General features: G+C 52.1%; 5 protein-coding genes across 5 annotated transcripts; 4 read left to right on the top strand and 1 right to left on the bottom strand.

Annotated features, from left to right (window-relative positions):
* Nucleotides 1-1270: 1270 nt before the first annotated feature.
* A1O9_04755 (uncharacterized protein) lies at nt 1271-2431 on the top strand (the record flags this gene model as incomplete). Its single annotated transcript, XM_013407043.1, has 1 exon — nt 1271-2431. The coding sequence occupies one exon, from the start codon at nt 1271-1273 to the stop codon at nt 2429-2431; it is 1161 nt and encodes a 386-aa protein (XP_013262497.1).
* Nucleotides 2432-4777: 2346 nt separating this feature from the next.
* Nucleotides 4778-5192, top strand: A1O9_04756 (uncharacterized protein). Its single transcript, XM_013407044.1, has 3 exons — nt 4778-4820; nt 4880-4939; nt 5002-5192. The coding sequence occupies exons 2-3, from the start codon at nt 4884-4886 to the stop codon at nt 5150-5152; spliced, it is 207 nt and encodes a 68-aa protein (XP_013262498.1). The 5' UTR covers nt 4778-4820; nt 4880-4883; the 3' UTR covers nt 5153-5192.
* Nucleotides 5193-6928: 1736 nt separating this feature from the next.
* On the top strand, nt 6929-8228 carry A1O9_04757 (queuine tRNA-ribosyltransferase; the record flags this gene model as incomplete). The annotated part of the gene is made up of 5 exons (XM_013407045.1): nt 6929-7062; nt 7123-7443; nt 7518-7575; nt 7641-7718; nt 7866-8228. 5 exons carry the CDS (start codon nt 6929-6931, stop codon nt 8226-8228), a joined length of 954 nt encoding a protein of 317 aa, XP_013262499.1.
* Nucleotides 8229-8715: 487 nt separating this feature from the next.
* A1O9_04758 (2-dehydropantoate 2-reductase) lies at nt 8716-9726 on the bottom strand (the record flags this gene model as incomplete). Its single annotated transcript, XM_013407046.1, has 1 exon — nt 8716-9726. The coding sequence occupies one exon, from the start codon at nt 9724-9726 to the stop codon at nt 8716-8718; it is 1011 nt and encodes a 336-aa protein (XP_013262500.1).
* A 1586-nt stretch (nt 9727-11312) lies between these two features.
* On the top strand, nt 11313-14513 carry A1O9_04759 (uncharacterized protein; the record flags this gene model as incomplete). Its single annotated transcript, XM_013407047.1, has 1 exon — nt 11313-14513. One exon carries the CDS (start codon nt 11313-11315, stop codon nt 14511-14513), a length of 3201 nt encoding a protein of 1066 aa, XP_013262501.1.
* Between the last annotated feature and the right edge of the window lie 2486 nt (nt 14514-16999).

Raw genomic sequence — 16999 nt, forward strand, 5'->3', positions numbered from 1 at the left:
GGAATGAGATGGAAGTGTGCTAGAAGTCTACGAGTAACAGTCCAAGAGGCAGAAGCCAACGCCAAGGTGCGGTACTTACTTGATTCCTCGAGCGTCTGACAGAATCTCTCGCAGTAGGCGGAGGGTGCCTACGGGCCTAGTGGCTCCTCGCGTGACTCTCCGGGCTCTTTGCCAGAGCCCCCGCGGCTTGGTCTAGGCTTGCACCCTGGGGACTCCTCGCGTCTGACACGCTGGATTACAGCCCGGAATACCGCCCTTGGCCCCCCGTCGGCCCTGAAGCTTCGAAGAGAATGCTGCCCAAACCACCCATCAAGCGAAGAACCGCTGCACAGGCTCGAGGCAGGCCCCTTGGGCTCCTCTTAGACAGATACCGATACCGATACCCAAACCCAAACCCAAACCCAACACTACTGCATTGCAACCACCAATCTTCTATCCTTTTTGCCACTTATCTCACATCTTTGCTTTGATTCGACTATCCTCCGCCCGCACGCCACAAGAAAAGAAAGACCTGACTTCGAAAGAGGGTTGCTCCTCCGCGGTTTGCCATCCGTCGGCGTTCCACCTGTTCAACCCCATCTCAAGCGATGCTGATGCTGATGCAGACTCTGCAGAGGTGGGAGGGGAACCCGGCATGCTACAGCAGGACCTCGCCAATCGCCGTCTTTTGCAATTCACAACCATCACGGATTGATGGTTACAAGCACAAACCGCCATCGGGACGGGGAAACCTGTCTAAGTTGGTTCCGGCCGCACCCGCTTCACCTCGTCTGGCTTTTTCGGATACACGTCCGTGACCACGGGCAGACTCTCTAGCTAGTTAGTTTCAGACACGATGGGCTTGCGACCCTACCGACCCTACATACGTTTGCTGCCACGGCTGCGCCCCTCGGCCATTGTTGGTGCCTGTCACTCGTGATGAAAACAAACAGGGACAAAACCATGGGCTATACATCGTACAGTCCACTGTACAGTCCACTCGTGGAGTGACCGTGGACCGGTCCACCACCCATTGCCGGCCCTTTCGAGCATTTTTGGGCAGTCTCATCTCAACACCAATCATTACAAGGCTCCCGCTGCCCTTTGATGTGCCGTTTGCAGTATCCTACCATGGCCCTCGTGTTTCCTCCATTTTCGATGGAATTTGCTTTTCCAGGCTATTTCTTTCATCTATAACGACTGCTCCGACATTTTCTCTACCATACCTCACTCTCAAACATTATTGCGTTGTTGCGTTATACCCACTGTACCCCCGTCTACTCCTCATAACATGCCCCGGTCCTCTCCTGTCCGAGTCTGGTCCAAGGGTTCCTCCACATCTTCAAGCTCCACATCTACTCGAAGCCACAGTTCAAGCCACACGCAGGATACCAGCATTACCTCCTACTCCTATGGTGACACAAAGCCCACCGACAGGAAATATGCTACTTACGAAGCATACGAGGTTGTGGACGAGCCCCTCTCATATGAGAAAGACTGTGTCGTTGACCCACGGGCGTCAATCGATACATATGCCTCAACCACTACAGACGAGAAAGAGCCATCCAGCCAAAGAAGTCTCAACCCTTTGATGCGCTCTGTCTGTTATCAACCAGATGCCATTTCCACCACCCCTGCCGAGTTTGCGGAGCTCTTTCCTTCTACCCGCAGACTTCTCATCCAGCATGATGATACCAGCCCAGATGGCAACCTAAATCTCCGTCTTGACACCGAGTTGTCCATCTCCAGAGGCCATCGCGTAAAGCTGACCCTGTTCCACCTGAGGATGTATGATCTGGCTGAGCGACAATTCTCTCTCCGTCGGTATCAGAGGCAGTCGGGTCGGGAAGTCTGCAGCTCGAAACGAAAGTATCTGAAGCCAACTTCCAAGCCATCGTCGCCATCGAAGAAGGGTTCCCTTGTCAATGCCTTGACGAAAATGAACTTGAAGGCCTTCAATTCAAAACCTCGCCCAAAGCCTGCACACGAACCCGAAGATACCGAGTCTGATGATGATCTTGATCTCTTCGATCAGGCGGACGTTGAAGCCAGCATCCCGACAGAGGCCATGAGAATAGAGTTCTCAAATTATGCTCAAGTTGAACTTCAGCCGACTCGGCGTGGCGATGGGAAGATGTATGACTTCGAATACTGGGGTCAGAAGTACGCCTGGCGAAAAGTCATCTATCAGGATGAACAAGAATCGATCTTCTCTTTTGAGTTGGTCAACATGGCTTCCGGATGTTGTCTGGCTCATATCACTCCAGACAAGCTCTCTCGACAGCAAAGCAGACATGAGGCTTCTCAAGGAACTTGGGTGCCTCCCTGCAGTATGAGAGTGACAGAAAAAGGGATATCGGGTGACCTTGGAGATGTTATCATTGCCACTGGTTTGATGGCGCTCACCGACGACTGCATCAGACGGCACTGGCGTGAAGCTCACCGCTCATGAAACTTCCTTGAAAAACAGAACACATCATATTTTCCCGCCGATCGAATTCGGGATGTTTTCAGAACAGTGTCACAAATTTGAGACGTTACACAGGCCTGATAGCGGTGTAGATAGTACCAAGATACCTGAATGGGACGGTGCGGAGTTGCTAGACTTTCGCTACGCGGGCGAGGTCCATTGTACATTACATGTGTTTTGCCAGGTTATGGACATGGTCAATGAGACTATTCATGGGTGAAAATCCTTGTTTTATGAGATATGTCATAGTCATGACCCAGACATGAGACCTATGAAATCTGTATATTTTCCCAACAACCAAGACAAGATCCAGAGCCAAACGACCAGGGGGGGTTTCCGCAAGGTCAAACCAAGAAACTGAGTCTGACTCGCGCAAGAGTAGATTCCCTTCCGTCTTTCGTGCACGTAGCATGCAATCGAGATACAAACCTCCTCGAAGCCCGATTGTCGTTAGTTCTAAACCACATGATCAGAAGCTGTTCAATATCAGCTAAGTGGGGGGTGGGATAACTAACAGTGACAATAGCAGCAAGACAATTAATCTGCTAGTGTAGAGCCTAAGATGCCTAAGATGCCAATCAGGTCTAGTGCACGGGTAGATGACTCTTGGCAACGCTCACAGCCGAGGGCTAGCCCGAAGCTAGTCAGTTTTAGCCCGAACACGAGGTCTCCAGCAGGAAGGAACCCGGACCACTGGGGTCTGACCTGTTCTTCTTTTCTTCTCTCTTCTCTCTTCAAGTTCTCTGAGATTCTCTTTGCAAAGATCCACAGTTCAGAACGTGAATCCACCTCGCTCCCACATTTTCATGCTTTCATCGTCACGGCGCATTGCATGTCTTGTTTCTATTCGCTATTCTCTACCCTGCAATTCTCCAACCATCTTTCACAGTTGCCAAAGCTTCCGCTGGAAGGGCCTCCAATTAGCTACCCTTCGGTATCCGTCAAAATTCTGCAAGTCCCAGCAACAGGGTTCTGCTTAATCCAGTCGGATCCAATGATGCTTTTGATGGCTGACTTGATTTCATCTGTGTTGAATTTTCCATTTCTTTACCGAGCTCAACCAGTCATCCAGGCAATCTCTATCTGCGACTGGCTTGATACCTGCTGGCTCTTATCATGTTAGTTTCTTCTTTTAGTGCTTCGACTCTATCTGGCACGTCCATTCCGCAAATCGGGCGCCCTCTCTCACTGCAATTTCCACATCACAAATGTCAGGACATTGAATCAAAGGTACATGGTCGGAAGACGTGGACCGATTTATGCGTTTTCTGACCCTCCAGAACAAGGTTGATGCCCAAAGGAATAAAGCAGCCAATCAACCCTCTGGCCCTGGAATCAGATTTCGCTGTTCTCGCTGGTCATCCTCAAGCTCGAAGCTCCGAGTTGCAAGCCAGAAAAGAGTTTGCCTAGTAGTGCGATGGGTTTTTGCACGCGTGAAGTCGCCCCCAGACCTCATCCATCGTTCCTCATCCACCATCAAATGCCCACATCTGGCCGTGTACATCTCCACTCAGTCGCGCATTGCTTTGCAAATGGCTATTCGACTGCTTTGGCTTCCATGTCCCCTTCCACTTAACCTGCCCCCACCTCTGATCTTCTTTGCCCGGCTCTTACGTCTTCTAGTCGCTCCCACGGGCCCCAGCTGCTCCTCCTGTTACTAGTTATTAGCTTTTGCTACGCCATTATGCATGACATCGCTTCTCTCGGTCCGCTCCACAGCCTGCCCTGTGCCAGGCTCTGATGTGTTGTCAAGCTCCTGCTGGGCAGGGTGAGGCTGGTTCGCTTTGGTCCTTTGCTCTGCCAGTCCAATTTTTCGCCATCCCAATCCTCTTACCCACGTCTCGAATACCTGCCCTGGCACCTGGGTTGCTGGCTTGCATCCTCGCATCTGTGCGACCTTGGTTTTTATATAGACAATGCCAGGGCGGCCTTTGTTGATCGGTACAAGTGTCACAAGATCTCGCACAGATCATGTTGCACAGAGGACCGCCTCTATTCACTCTGACCTGCTGATTTTGCTGCCTTAAATGGGGCGACGTTGACACAACAGAGGAACTGTCATTGAAACGAATGCCGTGTTTTCTTTGAATGCAGCTATCCTTCATTCTTCTGCTGTTGTCCACTTTTACTGCCAACGGCCTCCTTCTCACCCAGAGGTCTGAGTTGTCCGTTGCTCCCGGTGGCTATATATCTCACCGACATCTGATTGCTTTTCCTTTTGTGGCAATTTGTTCTTCAAGAACTTCCTTCGATTTCGAGACTTCCTACAAATATCCGAGACAACCAACCTTCGAGTCTAGTTGTCTTCTTCATCTTTTTTCCACCAAAATGGCTACCAAAACCCATAAGACGTGGCAGGAGGAGCTTGTTGGTATGGGCATATACATTTTCGAATGGAGCTCCAAGCGCACTGAACTAATGGACCACCAGCTGAATGTCGCAAAATGAGGATCCCAGCTCCGGTCTTCAACATCGTATCGGATCGGCGAGGTAAGTCAGCCTTTTTGCATTCCGACTTCCGAGGATGGCGAGATCTCATGATTCCCGACTAGGTGGACGGACGGCCTGGTCTGCGACAGTAACCATTCAGGGACAGAACCTTGCAGCAAGATACTGGTACGACGGACAATATCTCAACAATGCAAAGGAAGATGCAGCAGAGGTCGCCTGTACAAAGCTTCGAAATCCTTCTATCAGCTCTAGTCAATCAGCCTCCTACCGTTCCTCCTCAGGCCACCCCCATGGCGCGTATCGTTAAATTTTAAACTACGACTGTTGATTACGACCATTTGGGCTTGGCTACAAGATTGAGCTATCACTCATGTTTTCGACCGCCGATGCGCAACGCGGCCTAGGAAAAAGGGAGTCTTGAGAGCGATCTGCAAAATGTGTTAACACGGAGAAATACCAACGGGGTTGCTACCGGGGCATAGCGATGGCGTTTTTCGGCGGGCCACCAGAGCCGTCCAAACTTTTTCTTGGGGTTTGGGGATTTTGATTATTTCTTCTATCATTTTTCATTCTGCCGATATCTTCTCTCTATCAGTTCCGAAATTCACCAGAAGGGAGAAAGAAAAAGAAGAAGATTGGGTTGTGAGCGCCCTGGTCAAGTGGGCATGATTGCTGTGTACCTGTCACTGGCAAGAGGTCTCAGTCCTCTGCTAGGTTTTTCCAGACCGCCTCTCGGTCAAATAGAAGAGTTACAATCTACATCCAGACCATTTTTGACGATTGTTTTCCCCCAATGGGTACATACTTACAGCAGCGGCGTTGGCGTGTACTTCCGTAAAGTACCCAATTACGCCCCCAGCAGGGTAGAAGAATCCTGGGAACAGCATGACAGGTGACTTCTTAATGGTGTTTTTCTTCTCGCAGCAGTCAGCGTTGTACCACACCTGCTGTGCACCCCTGATCTGTTGTGGTACGTGAGATTTTGGGAGAGACTTTCGGATTTACTGGAGATGATCTCCCAGCAGGGTGGATGTCAAATCATGAGGCGGTAAGCGCGGTTCAGGGCTGAATCGACTGTACGAGTCTGGCGTTGGCTGTGACTCTGCCTCTGAAACTATCTACCATATTGGTTTACTGGGATAGTAGATAGGGACTGGCTGACTACTCGGTACTACCAGAATGTGGATATGGATACGCGTGTGGATGTGGATGTGGATGTGGCTTGAAGTTCAACCGCGGGAGAACGAAACCTTGTTTCTCAGAAATCCTCCGACTGCCAGAACCCCTCCAAACCAAAAACACCGCGACCTCAAATTCTTCTGTCTCTCTCTTCCTCGACATTGCTTTTTCATTCATAACCAACCCTCTTTGCGCACCTGTCATACGATCTGGCCCGCCGGATACCAGCCCATACATAGCTGGTGATTCCAAGTCCATCCCGGCGTCACGCTCGGCCGACTGCAGCAAGACACTCGGGCACAGTGCATATGCGGTTGAGCCTTTGCGCACCCAATACTCGTCCCTTGGTCTACACCGCTGCAAGAGTGTTCTCTCCTTCTGTCGGTCCATATGCATCTCAACCAGTCGTCAAGATGTCCACCGCCACAAAACCCTCGGCCTTGACTTTTGATCTTCAAGCTCGTTGTTCGGTACGAAGCCAATCCATCCCAGCGGTTCCTTCTTAGCAAGGACCACTCACTTTTCCGCAAAGGCCGAATGAATGGTGCGATTGACAAATACGTTTTCTTTCTTTTTGAACTAGACATCCAAGGCTCGTGCTTCGACTCTACACCTCCCGCATGGCCCTGTCGATTTGCCTATTTTCATGCCTGTGGCCACCCAGGCTTCACTCAAGGGTCTCACACCAGAACAACTCGAGGACACGAGTTGCAGGCTTTGCTTGAATAATACATATCACCTGGGGTTGAAGCCAGGACAGAGTGTGTTGGACTCGGTTGGGGGCGCACATCGATTCCAAGGATGGAACTACAATATCTTGACTGATAGTGGTGGGTTGGTGGTTACCCCATGACCTACTCTGCACAAAGGAGAGGCGGACTGACATATAACTCGAAAAGATTTCAAATGGTCTCATTGCTGAAACTAGCAAAGGTCACGGAAGAAGGCGTCCGATTCCTGAGTCCTCATGATGGCAGTCCAATGTACGCGAAGGCTTCTGACTTGGAGCATTTGGACAAATTCCGCTGACATAGCTTCCCCAGGTTGCTCACTCCAGAACACTCCATGTCCCTCCAGAACTCGATTGGCTCCGACATCATCATGCAACTGGACGACGTCATCCAAACCACATCTCCGGATCACGCCAGGATCAAAGAAGCCACGGATCGCTCCATCCGATGGCTTGATAGGTGCATCGTTGCCCACAAGTACCCCGAGAAGCAGAACTTGTTTTGCATCATTCAAGGCGGACTTGATCTCGAACTCCGGAGACAATGCTCCATTGAAATGGTCAAGAGAGATACGCCTGGTATCGCCATTGGTGGACTCTCCGGTGGTGAAGCAAAGGCAGACTTTTGCAAAGTGTATGTGTCTGGCTCTTCTTCCCATGAGCGGAAAGTGAGATATATCACGTGCTGACTTGGCACTCACTGCTTAGAGTTGACACCTGCACCAACCTGCTACCAGACGAGAAACCCAGATATGTAATGGGCATTGTATGTTTATTGCAACCATAGATCATGTTTGCCCTGGGCTTGAAGACTGACACACTCCCTACTAGGGATATCCCGAGGATATCGTCGTCGCAGTAGCATTAGGGGCTGATATGTTCGATTGCGTCTGGCCAACCAGGACAGCAGTAAGCACAGCTTCATTCTCAAATCATCTTCCACATTCATTCATACCTACCCGCACCGTTGTTCTCCAACAAGCCTCATCCCCCGCCCTCCATACATGCATTCCTCACTATCTGTTTGCCCACGTCCTACTTACCCATCCTGTCTAGCGCTTCGGCAACGCCATCACTCCATTCGGGGTCCTGAACATCAAACACTCCCGCTATGCCGAGGACTTCACGCCCGTCGAAGATGGCTGCACATGTACGACCTGCCGCCCCCGAGAAGCCGGTGGTCTCGGTATCACCCGAGCCTATCTCTACCACCTCGCCGCTAAGGAAACCGTTGGAGCACATTTACTGACGATCCACAACGTGCACCATCTACTTACGTTGATGCGTAGAACGAGAGAAGCTATTCTGAAGGATGCGTATCCCGCCTTTGCGCGGGAGTTCTTCCAGAGCTATTTTCCGGAGGAGGGGCCGCCGGAGTGGGCGAGAGACGCGCTCAAGGGTGTGGGTATTGAGATTTGAGCATTGACATTCGGTAGAGGCTGGTGGTTGGTGTTTTGGGTGACGATGTACTCGTAGCGTGCTCGGCCTCGATCGACTACCTAGGCAGCTACCGAGTACTGCTCCTCTTGTCGAATCCCGTGCTCCATTACGCTCATTGCGCTTTCCTGGGGAGACATCGCTTTGTGTGTGTGTGTCTGACCTTGGGAGAGTTGTGGTGCCAATCCTCAGTCAGACTGCCATCAGCCTATGTCTGTGCAGTGCAAGATAGCCTCGAGACAAGCACTTCGATCTGCATAGATTTTCTAGATACAGCCATGCTAGACGAACCCTCAGATTTGACTGAGGAGAGCCACTTCCCCCTTCGCCATAAAACGATCATAGCGTCACTCAGTGTGTGCAAGGTTTCTGTGTTACAAAATCCCTCGCGTTTATTCGTCGAGCCCTTCGGCCATCGCGCCTCAGACGGTCAGACGCAAACACTAGCCCTCCCTGATCCTTGGCCTCCTCAAAGCTGCGCCCTCTGGTCCAGCGCATTCGCCAGGGCATACAGCAAGCTCAGCAAGGGCGTTGCCACGCCCTTGTCCTCGGCGATCAGCAGCGCGTTCCCCACGATGGCATCGACCTCCAGCCGCCTCCCGGCCAGCGCATCCGCCTGCATACTGGGCTCGACACCAGGCAGAGTCCGCGCCTGTGCGCGGCCCAGCTGATGCTCCGCTCGTTCCGGCGAGACATCGGGGTAGCCTGCTGCGCGGGCGATGGATGCGACTTCTAGCATGACGCTGCGCACGATCGAAGGTGCGATCGGCGACGAGGAGAGGAACTGGGCGTCGCGGCTGCGAGAGAGTGCGCAGATCGGGTTCCAGGATGCGTTGACGAGGAGCTTCGTCCAGCGCTCTTCTTGGATGTCGTCGTGTAGGGTCGCAGTTGCATTGACGGGTTCGGATTGGATTAGATCTGTGAAGGCCTGCGCGCCTGCTTTGTGGGATCGGGGTGCGGTCGACGGGAATGTGCCGATATGGAGGTGCTCGACTTCTGCGTGGGTGATGACCCCCGGGGAGATCTGGGTCGCCGGGAGGTAGACGACGCACGAGAGGATGGGGTTGTAGGGGAAGGCGGTCCGGTAGATCTCCTCGACCCCGATGCCGTTCTGGATCAGCACGACGCTTGTCTCCGGGCCGACTGCATCCTGGATCTGGGAGGGGATCGAGGGTGTGCTGGGGATGGCTTTTGCGGTCACCACAACGTAGTCGAAGAAGGAGTGTTCATCGTCGCTCGATACGGCGGCGGCTGCTTCGGCAGCAGACTTCACCACGACGGGGCGCACGTTCAGATTCTCGCCGAAGAGGGCCGAGTTGATCGTGAAGCCTTGTCTGCGAGCGATGTCGTAGTTCGACCGGCACACGGCGAAGATGTTGGACTCGCCAACTGCCCGTGACAGAACCCACGCGTATACGGCTCCAATGCTGCCCGTGCCGAAGATCAATATCCGCGGCGGCCGTGCTGCTGCTGCTGGCATTGTTGTGGCGCCTAATCTTGGGATGAGTTGTCAGAAAGCATAAAGTGTGATATTGGGGTCGGGGTGTTCGGGATATGGCATCTCATTTATGTATCCATTTCTCATTTAGTGAGTGGCGTGGTATTCGAGAAAGTGGATCTCGTTGGATATAGGATGACGGAATACCACGCCGGCATATGGCCGACAGGTGAATATCCAGAAACTCGATCTGGGCGGGGGCGTCCCATTTCATTCCTATTTGAGACAGAATATGCGTCCAGAGAGGCAGGCAAGCAGGCAGTAGGAATGAGTGGGTTTGTTCTTACCTCTATCTTGTGAGGCTCGTACTTTATCCGTGCTCTGGGTTCTGCTGCTCATCGCAAATGACCGAATACTTGTGGGGAGATCCTGATGTCTATGTTTCGGCGCTCCGGCTTACCTTGTGATATGAGGGTAGCGAGCTATGGAGGAAAACGAAGCTCTTGTGCCGTTACTTCGAACGCTCTGAGTCTTCAGGTGTTGAGTTGCAGGAGACAATAGCCGTCTAGATGGGAATACCAGCATTCAGCGAGTCAACATATTCTTTATTCTCAGAGATCTGTAAATTTGGGGGAGCTGCTGTGTGTGGTGCAGCGGTGCTTGTATGGCTACGCCCTATCACATTTCAGTCGGCAACGTGTCTCACGACCAGAACAGAAGACTGCTTGTTGAGGAATTATTTCAACCCTAGGCAGTCTCCAGTTACAGGGCAAGTAACGTCGCCTATCGTTCTATTCTGACGATGACTCTGGGAAGAATTCAAGCACAAGGTACATCGGCAGCGGGAGATGGTCACTCGTGAGTCGCGAGTTGGAAGGTGGGGGCTGAGGTACGTGGGGGCTAGTGGGGTTTTGCTATGTAAGAGCATTTGGTCGTTGGTGCAAATACTTGTACGGAGGATCATACGCGAGAAGTCCACGTGTTTTAGAACAACCCCCGAGACGCGAACGGACCAGGAGAGGAAGTGAGAGATTGGCTGGCCTGGGGACTTGGGAGTTGGCAAAGTTTTGGATCGCACCTAAGGCACAATGACGTGGTTAGGGATAAGAGCCTCAATATCATAACCATCCGCCACAGGCATCACTTCATCATTATTCTCTCTTTGTGACAATCTGCATTTCCGGGTGTACCATACAATTGGAAGAAAGCGGTGACAGACACAAACCATGGATCCAGACATACCTGCCCCCTCCATCGAATATGATGATGGTGGCCTCCCTGCACCCAAAGCAATGTCAACAAGAACGCCCTCCACAACAACCACGCCCTCAAGATCTATGTCAACTCCACGGCGCCCGACAGATTCCCCGCGATTGCAGTACAACTCCTCACCCATGCGCCCTGCGTATCAATACAAATCTGCCTCTCCGAATCCGCCATCGAGATCCCCCTCAGTCGCAAGCTCATACCGTGGCGAAAAGCATTCTACTCCTGCTCTAACCACGAGAAGATCCACCTCCAGTCTCAGCACGGCAAGAGGAGCCACTCCTTCACTTCATCCTCTGTATCGCCGCTCTTCTTCCAACCTGAATCCTTCCAGTCCTGCTGCAAATGGGAAAACCGCCGCCATGAATCCCCCCGAGCGACCCCCTGTAACAGCCAATTCGGTTGCCAAAGAGTATTTTGGAAAGGAGCTGGAAGCGCATGCCACTTTGCAATCTCCTGTCGTTGTCATCGTTCATGATGCATGTTACGGACATCGCTTTGCAAGGCCTAGATCGACTAAGAATGCCTTGGCCAGCATTGTGGAAAGACCTGAGCGCATTCACGCCACTCTGCTCGGTGCTGCCACTGCGTATGTGCGACTCGGTGGACGGCATCAGTACGGTCGGTATATGCCTCGACCTAAGCATGATCGGGCAGATGTCAAGGATGTCCCATTTCAGATTCGAAAGACATCTCGAACCCTCCCTCTCAGTCACCCCGCCGTCACTTATGTTCATGGCGCGAAATGGATGGAAGAACTACAGATCATGTGCGACTCTGCGGAAGCCAAATTGACGATGAACGGAAAGGAGTTGGTCCGGCCAACTGGATATGGAAAGGACGAAGGAGGAAATGCTCTTCCTAAGTTGCACGAAGGTGACCTCTATCTCTGCCGGGAGTCACTGGATGCCTTGCAAGGTTGTCTGGGAGGGGTCTGTGACGCCATTGATACTATCTTCTCGTCGAATCCCACAAAGCGTGCCTTCGTGTGTATTCGTCCTCCAGGCCATCATTGCTCCTCGAACTTTCCCTCTGGCTTCTGCTGGTTGAACAATGTTCATGTTGGGATCTCATATGCAGCCATGAATCATGGACTAACGCATGCTGTCATCATTGATTTTGACTTGCATCACGGCGATGGCTCTCAAAACGTCGCTTGGGATCAAAACCGCAAGGCTCAAAACCTGCCCAAGAACGCTGCCGCTCATCGGAAAACGCCAATTGGCTATTATAGTCTCCATGATATCAACTCATATCCATGCGAATGGGGCGACGAAGAAAAAGTTCGAAATGCTAGTCTATGCATCGAAAATGCACATGGACAATCCATCTGGAATGTCCATTTGGAGTCGTGGAGGTCACATGAAGAATTCTGGAAGCTCTACGAGACCAAATATTTGGTACTGCTGGAGAAGGCTAGGGTTTTCCTTCGACACCATTCCGCTAAATTACGCGCGGCAGGACACCAAGAGCCCAAAGCTGCCATATTCATATCTGCAGGATTTGATGCAAGCGAGTGGGAAAGTGCTGGGATGCAGAGACATAGCGTCAATGTGCCGACTGAGTTCTACGCAAGAATCACCGCAGACCTGGTCAAGCTATCACAAGAAGAAGACACAGGAGTTGAGGGTCGCCTGATCAGCGTTCTTGAGGGCGGATACAGCGATCGGGCCCTTACCTCTGGTGTATTGAGTCACATTTGCGGTCTGGCCACTGACGCTGCCCCTTCTTTGCCATCTTCGTCCGATGTTTCGGATACGCCAAAGTTCCAAACCATAAACAACTGGATCCCCGAAAATTCGGCGTTGGCCAACGGTCCAACTCTTTCTTTCACTCCCGATTGGTGGGCACTCGATAATTTGGAAGAACTTGAAGCAGCCGTCGCTGGGCGTCAACCTGCTGGTCCCAAATCTCTTCAAGACAAGACTGGAAATTATTCCTCCCCAACTCACGCCTCCACGCTCAAGATGACCGAAAATGCCCGTGACAGACATTCCCTATCTGCGCTGCAAGCTCGGTTATCTTTAGAGTCACAGTATGTCCCACCACCACCCGATGTCAGCTGGGCTATTGCGTCCTACGAGTTGTCCCGCGTGATCATTCCTTGTGACCGCCAGACACTTAGTTGCACACATGAGGAACTCAATGCCGAAGCCACAAAAGTTCGTCGTGAACGGCAATCAAACATTGGAGTTGTGGCTCCCTCGGATGAACGGATGCAGCTTCGGGATCGAAGAACCAAGGTCCAGGCAGCGGAGTTTGGTGGTGTGAGAACTTCATCACGTAATGGCAATAGGAGAACTACCATTGCAGCCGTGAGCGAGTTGCCTGATCCGACAACGCCAGTACCTGCCATGCCCAACGGGAGACCACGTCGTAGATCCAGTGATGCTTCAAGCATATTATCTGGTTTCCAGGGCATGAAGCTTTCTGACGATACCAGTGCAACTTCAGTGAAACTACCAGTCAACGGTACTAGCCATGCCTCCAGAGCTCCGCCTAGCGTTCCGGAAAAGGCTGCAAAACCAGTTGCTGTCAAGAAGACCAGAGCTGCTCCGACCACCAAGGCTCCCGTCAAACCGAAAACAAGCCCTCGAAAGCCTAGAGCAACTCCACCTATTCCTGTAAATAGAGCATCGGCAGCAAAGTCGGAGTCCCTCAATGACAGCAACGGCGTCAATCAAGAATTCACTGCCAGTGGAAGAGGCCCCTCCACTTCGTCACTGGATAGTGGCAATGCAGGCTCGAAGCCGGATGACATGGATGTCCTTGCAAATGGCATGAAGAAGATTAGTATCAAATTGAAGGTGCCGACACCAGAGGAACACGCAGCGAAACAGCAGAAGATTCTTGAAGAGAAACAGAAGAAGCCCCGTGCCACTAGAAAGCCTGCTCTGCCGAAGCCTGTCAAACCGACAAAGCCCATCCAACCTACATCAAATGATACACTTGTATCGATCCAGCCGAGGCCTACACAGAATCCGAAAACCGAAGGTCCGGCCGTGATTGATACCACTGCTATTCAAAATGGACCTCCAGTGGTAACTGCTCCCGTCGCAGAGCCGGTCAATCCCTCGTTTACAAGCACACGAGTCTTTCCAGCGCTCCCTCCTGTTGGATCTCTACCACTAGGGCCAAATCAAAACCACGACGTCCTCAATGACACTGCTCTTGCAAGAATGCAGTCTCAATTTCCACCTTCAACTGCATTGAATGTCGAGCCTTTGCGTAGCTCGAACGCAACGCATATTGACCAGCCACCTCCTCCAATGTATAGACAAGACCCAGCGATCTCGGGGAATCACCCAGTCGAGCCAGTGATTTACTCATCAAACACTATTCTACAGCAGGTTGCTCCGGTTCAAGGAGCCCCGTGGCCTCCATCAACCACGATGATGACTCCGAAGCGGTCAAAGGAGGATCTCCCCGTATTCACATCTCATTCGCCAATTCCATTCTCGGCCCCGCAGCGAGCGAAAGGAAACCCGACAGGGCCTGAATCCTCGATTTGGGACATTCCAGAGACGCCGCACCAGCAGTATATGAGGGAGGATACTTTTTGATTCGATGATTGCTGAAGGTTTTGACTACGAACTACCCGAGATACTCCCCTGGAAGAGGTTGCGAGAGCAAGCTTGAGACGAGATCAAGGTGCCTCCACGATGAGAATGATCACCACTAATTTCCCCGAGCTTTCAAGGATTCGCGCTGAGCGATGCATTCTCGAGATTTTTTTTTTGTTGTTTTTCTTGCATTGTGATTGAGAGATACCCCCAACGAGCATGGATGGATGGAAGGAAGGAATGGCGCCCGGTGCCATTGCTCAACGTTTTCTGCTTCTTTACCGTAGGCCATGAGTGGCGGACTTGGGATATTGGCTATTCTCAGTTTACAGAACAGAGCTACCGCAGGAAAGGGACTTCCTTCCATAGCTACTCTTGGATAGGTCAGCTTAATCAGTCAATCGATTCGTGATGACTTCACTAGAGCTGATTCTCACTTTCGTTCGTTTGATGTGACTCAATGATTTTGCACTTGACCTTCACACCAGACAGGTTACAGGCAGGTAGAGGAATTTTGGCTTTCCCCACGACAAAAAGTACGGAATTGTGCGATCACATTTCAGACGATTGTGTAATGAATATGTTGAACCATGCCAAAAATTGAAGCAGAGACTACTACGAGTGTATTCCAGCAATGATGGGCAGGAAATCAAGAGATTGGGTGTTTAGTTTCTCATTTGGGAAAAGGGTATCAATTCTTGCAATGGCAATCATAACACTATGGAGGTGATAAGGGGAATGTTGTGTCTCGAGATCGCCAGGAAGGGGGGGGATGAGAGAGAGGTACACAACAGGGCAAACAATTTATAGGAGGATCCCGCCTCCCTAGGTAAGGGATATGTATCATGTTATGCTGGACACCATTTGACAGGTTTTCGCGTAGTGCTAGGGGTATCCTCGGACGTCAATGCCAGTGCCACGCAGAGACAACTGGCGAATTTCGTCTTGCAAACTTGAAATTAGGGTGGAATAGATGAATGAGTCGAGGGTTTTCCCTTCAGGGAGGATTGTCCGCGGAGCACGAACATCGGCTTTACATGACCTCGCACCCAGATGACGTCTTATCAGGGCTCGTCTTGCGACTAGACCGACTCGAGCCGCCGCGACCCTCGTCGCGGCGCTGGTCCTTGACAGGTCTATGGTTGCCGTACGCTTGCTGCTGCTGGCCACCATTCTGGCGTGCAGCTGTGCGGGCGGCGAGGGCAGCAGCAACGCCAGCGTCGTAGTTTCGCTTTTCGAACTCCTGCCAGAGAAAACACTGGTCTGCGGGGCGCAGACATGCGATGGGGGGCTGACAGGCAAACACTTCAGGCGTCCAGGGCCCATGCAAGGACGAGACCCATCGGCTCGCCGCCGCCAGGGCGTCGCGGTACGAGGTGGGTTCAGCCGCGTATAAGTCCTGTGTTGGAGTGTTTGTGGAGGGGCGAGCCACAACGCGTGGAGGAACAGCGCGCGGCTTCGTCACGGAGCCTTGCCGCGGTGACGTACGGCGAGTGATGAAATGACGGACGTTGGTGTCGATTGAGTCAGGTCGTCGCGTAGCGTTGTTGGTGGGTCTGAGACCCTCTGTCTGTCGTGGGAGGGCTGGCACAGGTGGTGGTGGCGATGATAATTCTCCTCGTGCCATCTGTTCGGCTAGCATGTTGAGGTTGTACATCGATGAGCGGTTGCGTCCTGGCATGTTAATGTGCGCTAGATCCACCGCTGGGTTCACCGTCGCTGACATGCCCGAGTACCGCTTCGTATTCGTCCGTCTGCAGCTCGAGCCTGGTCGGCGACCATTGCCGCTGCTTCCAGGTCGTCTGCCGCTGCCACTGCTGCTGGTGTTTGCGCCGGTGTTACTTGTAGGACTATGCTGGGTTATCGGGAATGGAGTGGCTCCTTGTCGTGGCAGTTTCGGGTAGGAAACTGGTTCCTCTGAGACCGCCGGGTAGGAAACAAACCCAAACCCTGGTGTTGATTCGCCGGTTGCTGGCCATGGTGCCTCAGATGACAGTGGGGAGACAGGAGACAATGGACTATATAGGGCACTGTATTTCCGGGAAGGAATGTCACTTGGCATGTTCACGCGAGCAGGCGACCAGCGCTCTTGGAAAGTAGGAGCATCGTCTCTCGGTCCATGGCCGCCGTGTCGGAGGCAAGGCTTCACCAACCTCTTTACCACTGGATCCCTCAGCTGTTCCGGGCATGTGGGCTTCGGAAGCGGGCACCAGACTTCTCTCCTCGATTCCGCGCACTTACAAGAGTAATAGGTTATCTTGGTGAAGCACATGAGTGCTTCTTGGGTTTTCTGCACTTTTGCGTTGTAGCTTGTCTGCACGTATGTGTGTACGGACGATATGTTGAAGGTTTGGGTACACACCTTGAGCCTCGAGGCAGTGTAGGGTTCAAATACACGCTACAAGTCATTGTCGCCTCGACATAATAAGTAGACATAACGAGCTTTGTTCGCGCTGCCGGAAGCGGGATTGGCCAAAGATAGTTGG

This window comes from Exophiala aquamarina (genome assembly GCF_000709125.1).
Source record: "Exophiala aquamarina CBS 119918 chromosome Unknown aczIA-supercont1.3, whole genome shotgun sequence".
In the NCBI taxonomy this organism is placed as follows: Eukaryota; Fungi; Ascomycota; class Eurotiomycetes; order Chaetothyriales; family Herpotrichiellaceae; genus Exophiala; species Exophiala aquamarina.

Bases quoted from the DNA above. Each gene is read 5' to 3' on its own strand.
- A1O9_04756 (XM_013407044.1), top strand. From the start codon at position 4,884: ATGTCGCAAAATGAGGATCCCAGCTCCGGTCTTCAACATCGTATCGGA. The intron at 4,940-5,001 runs GTAAGTCAGCCT...ATTCCCGACTAG, and splicing joins CATCGTATCGGATCGGCGAG to GTGGACGGACGGCCTGGTCT.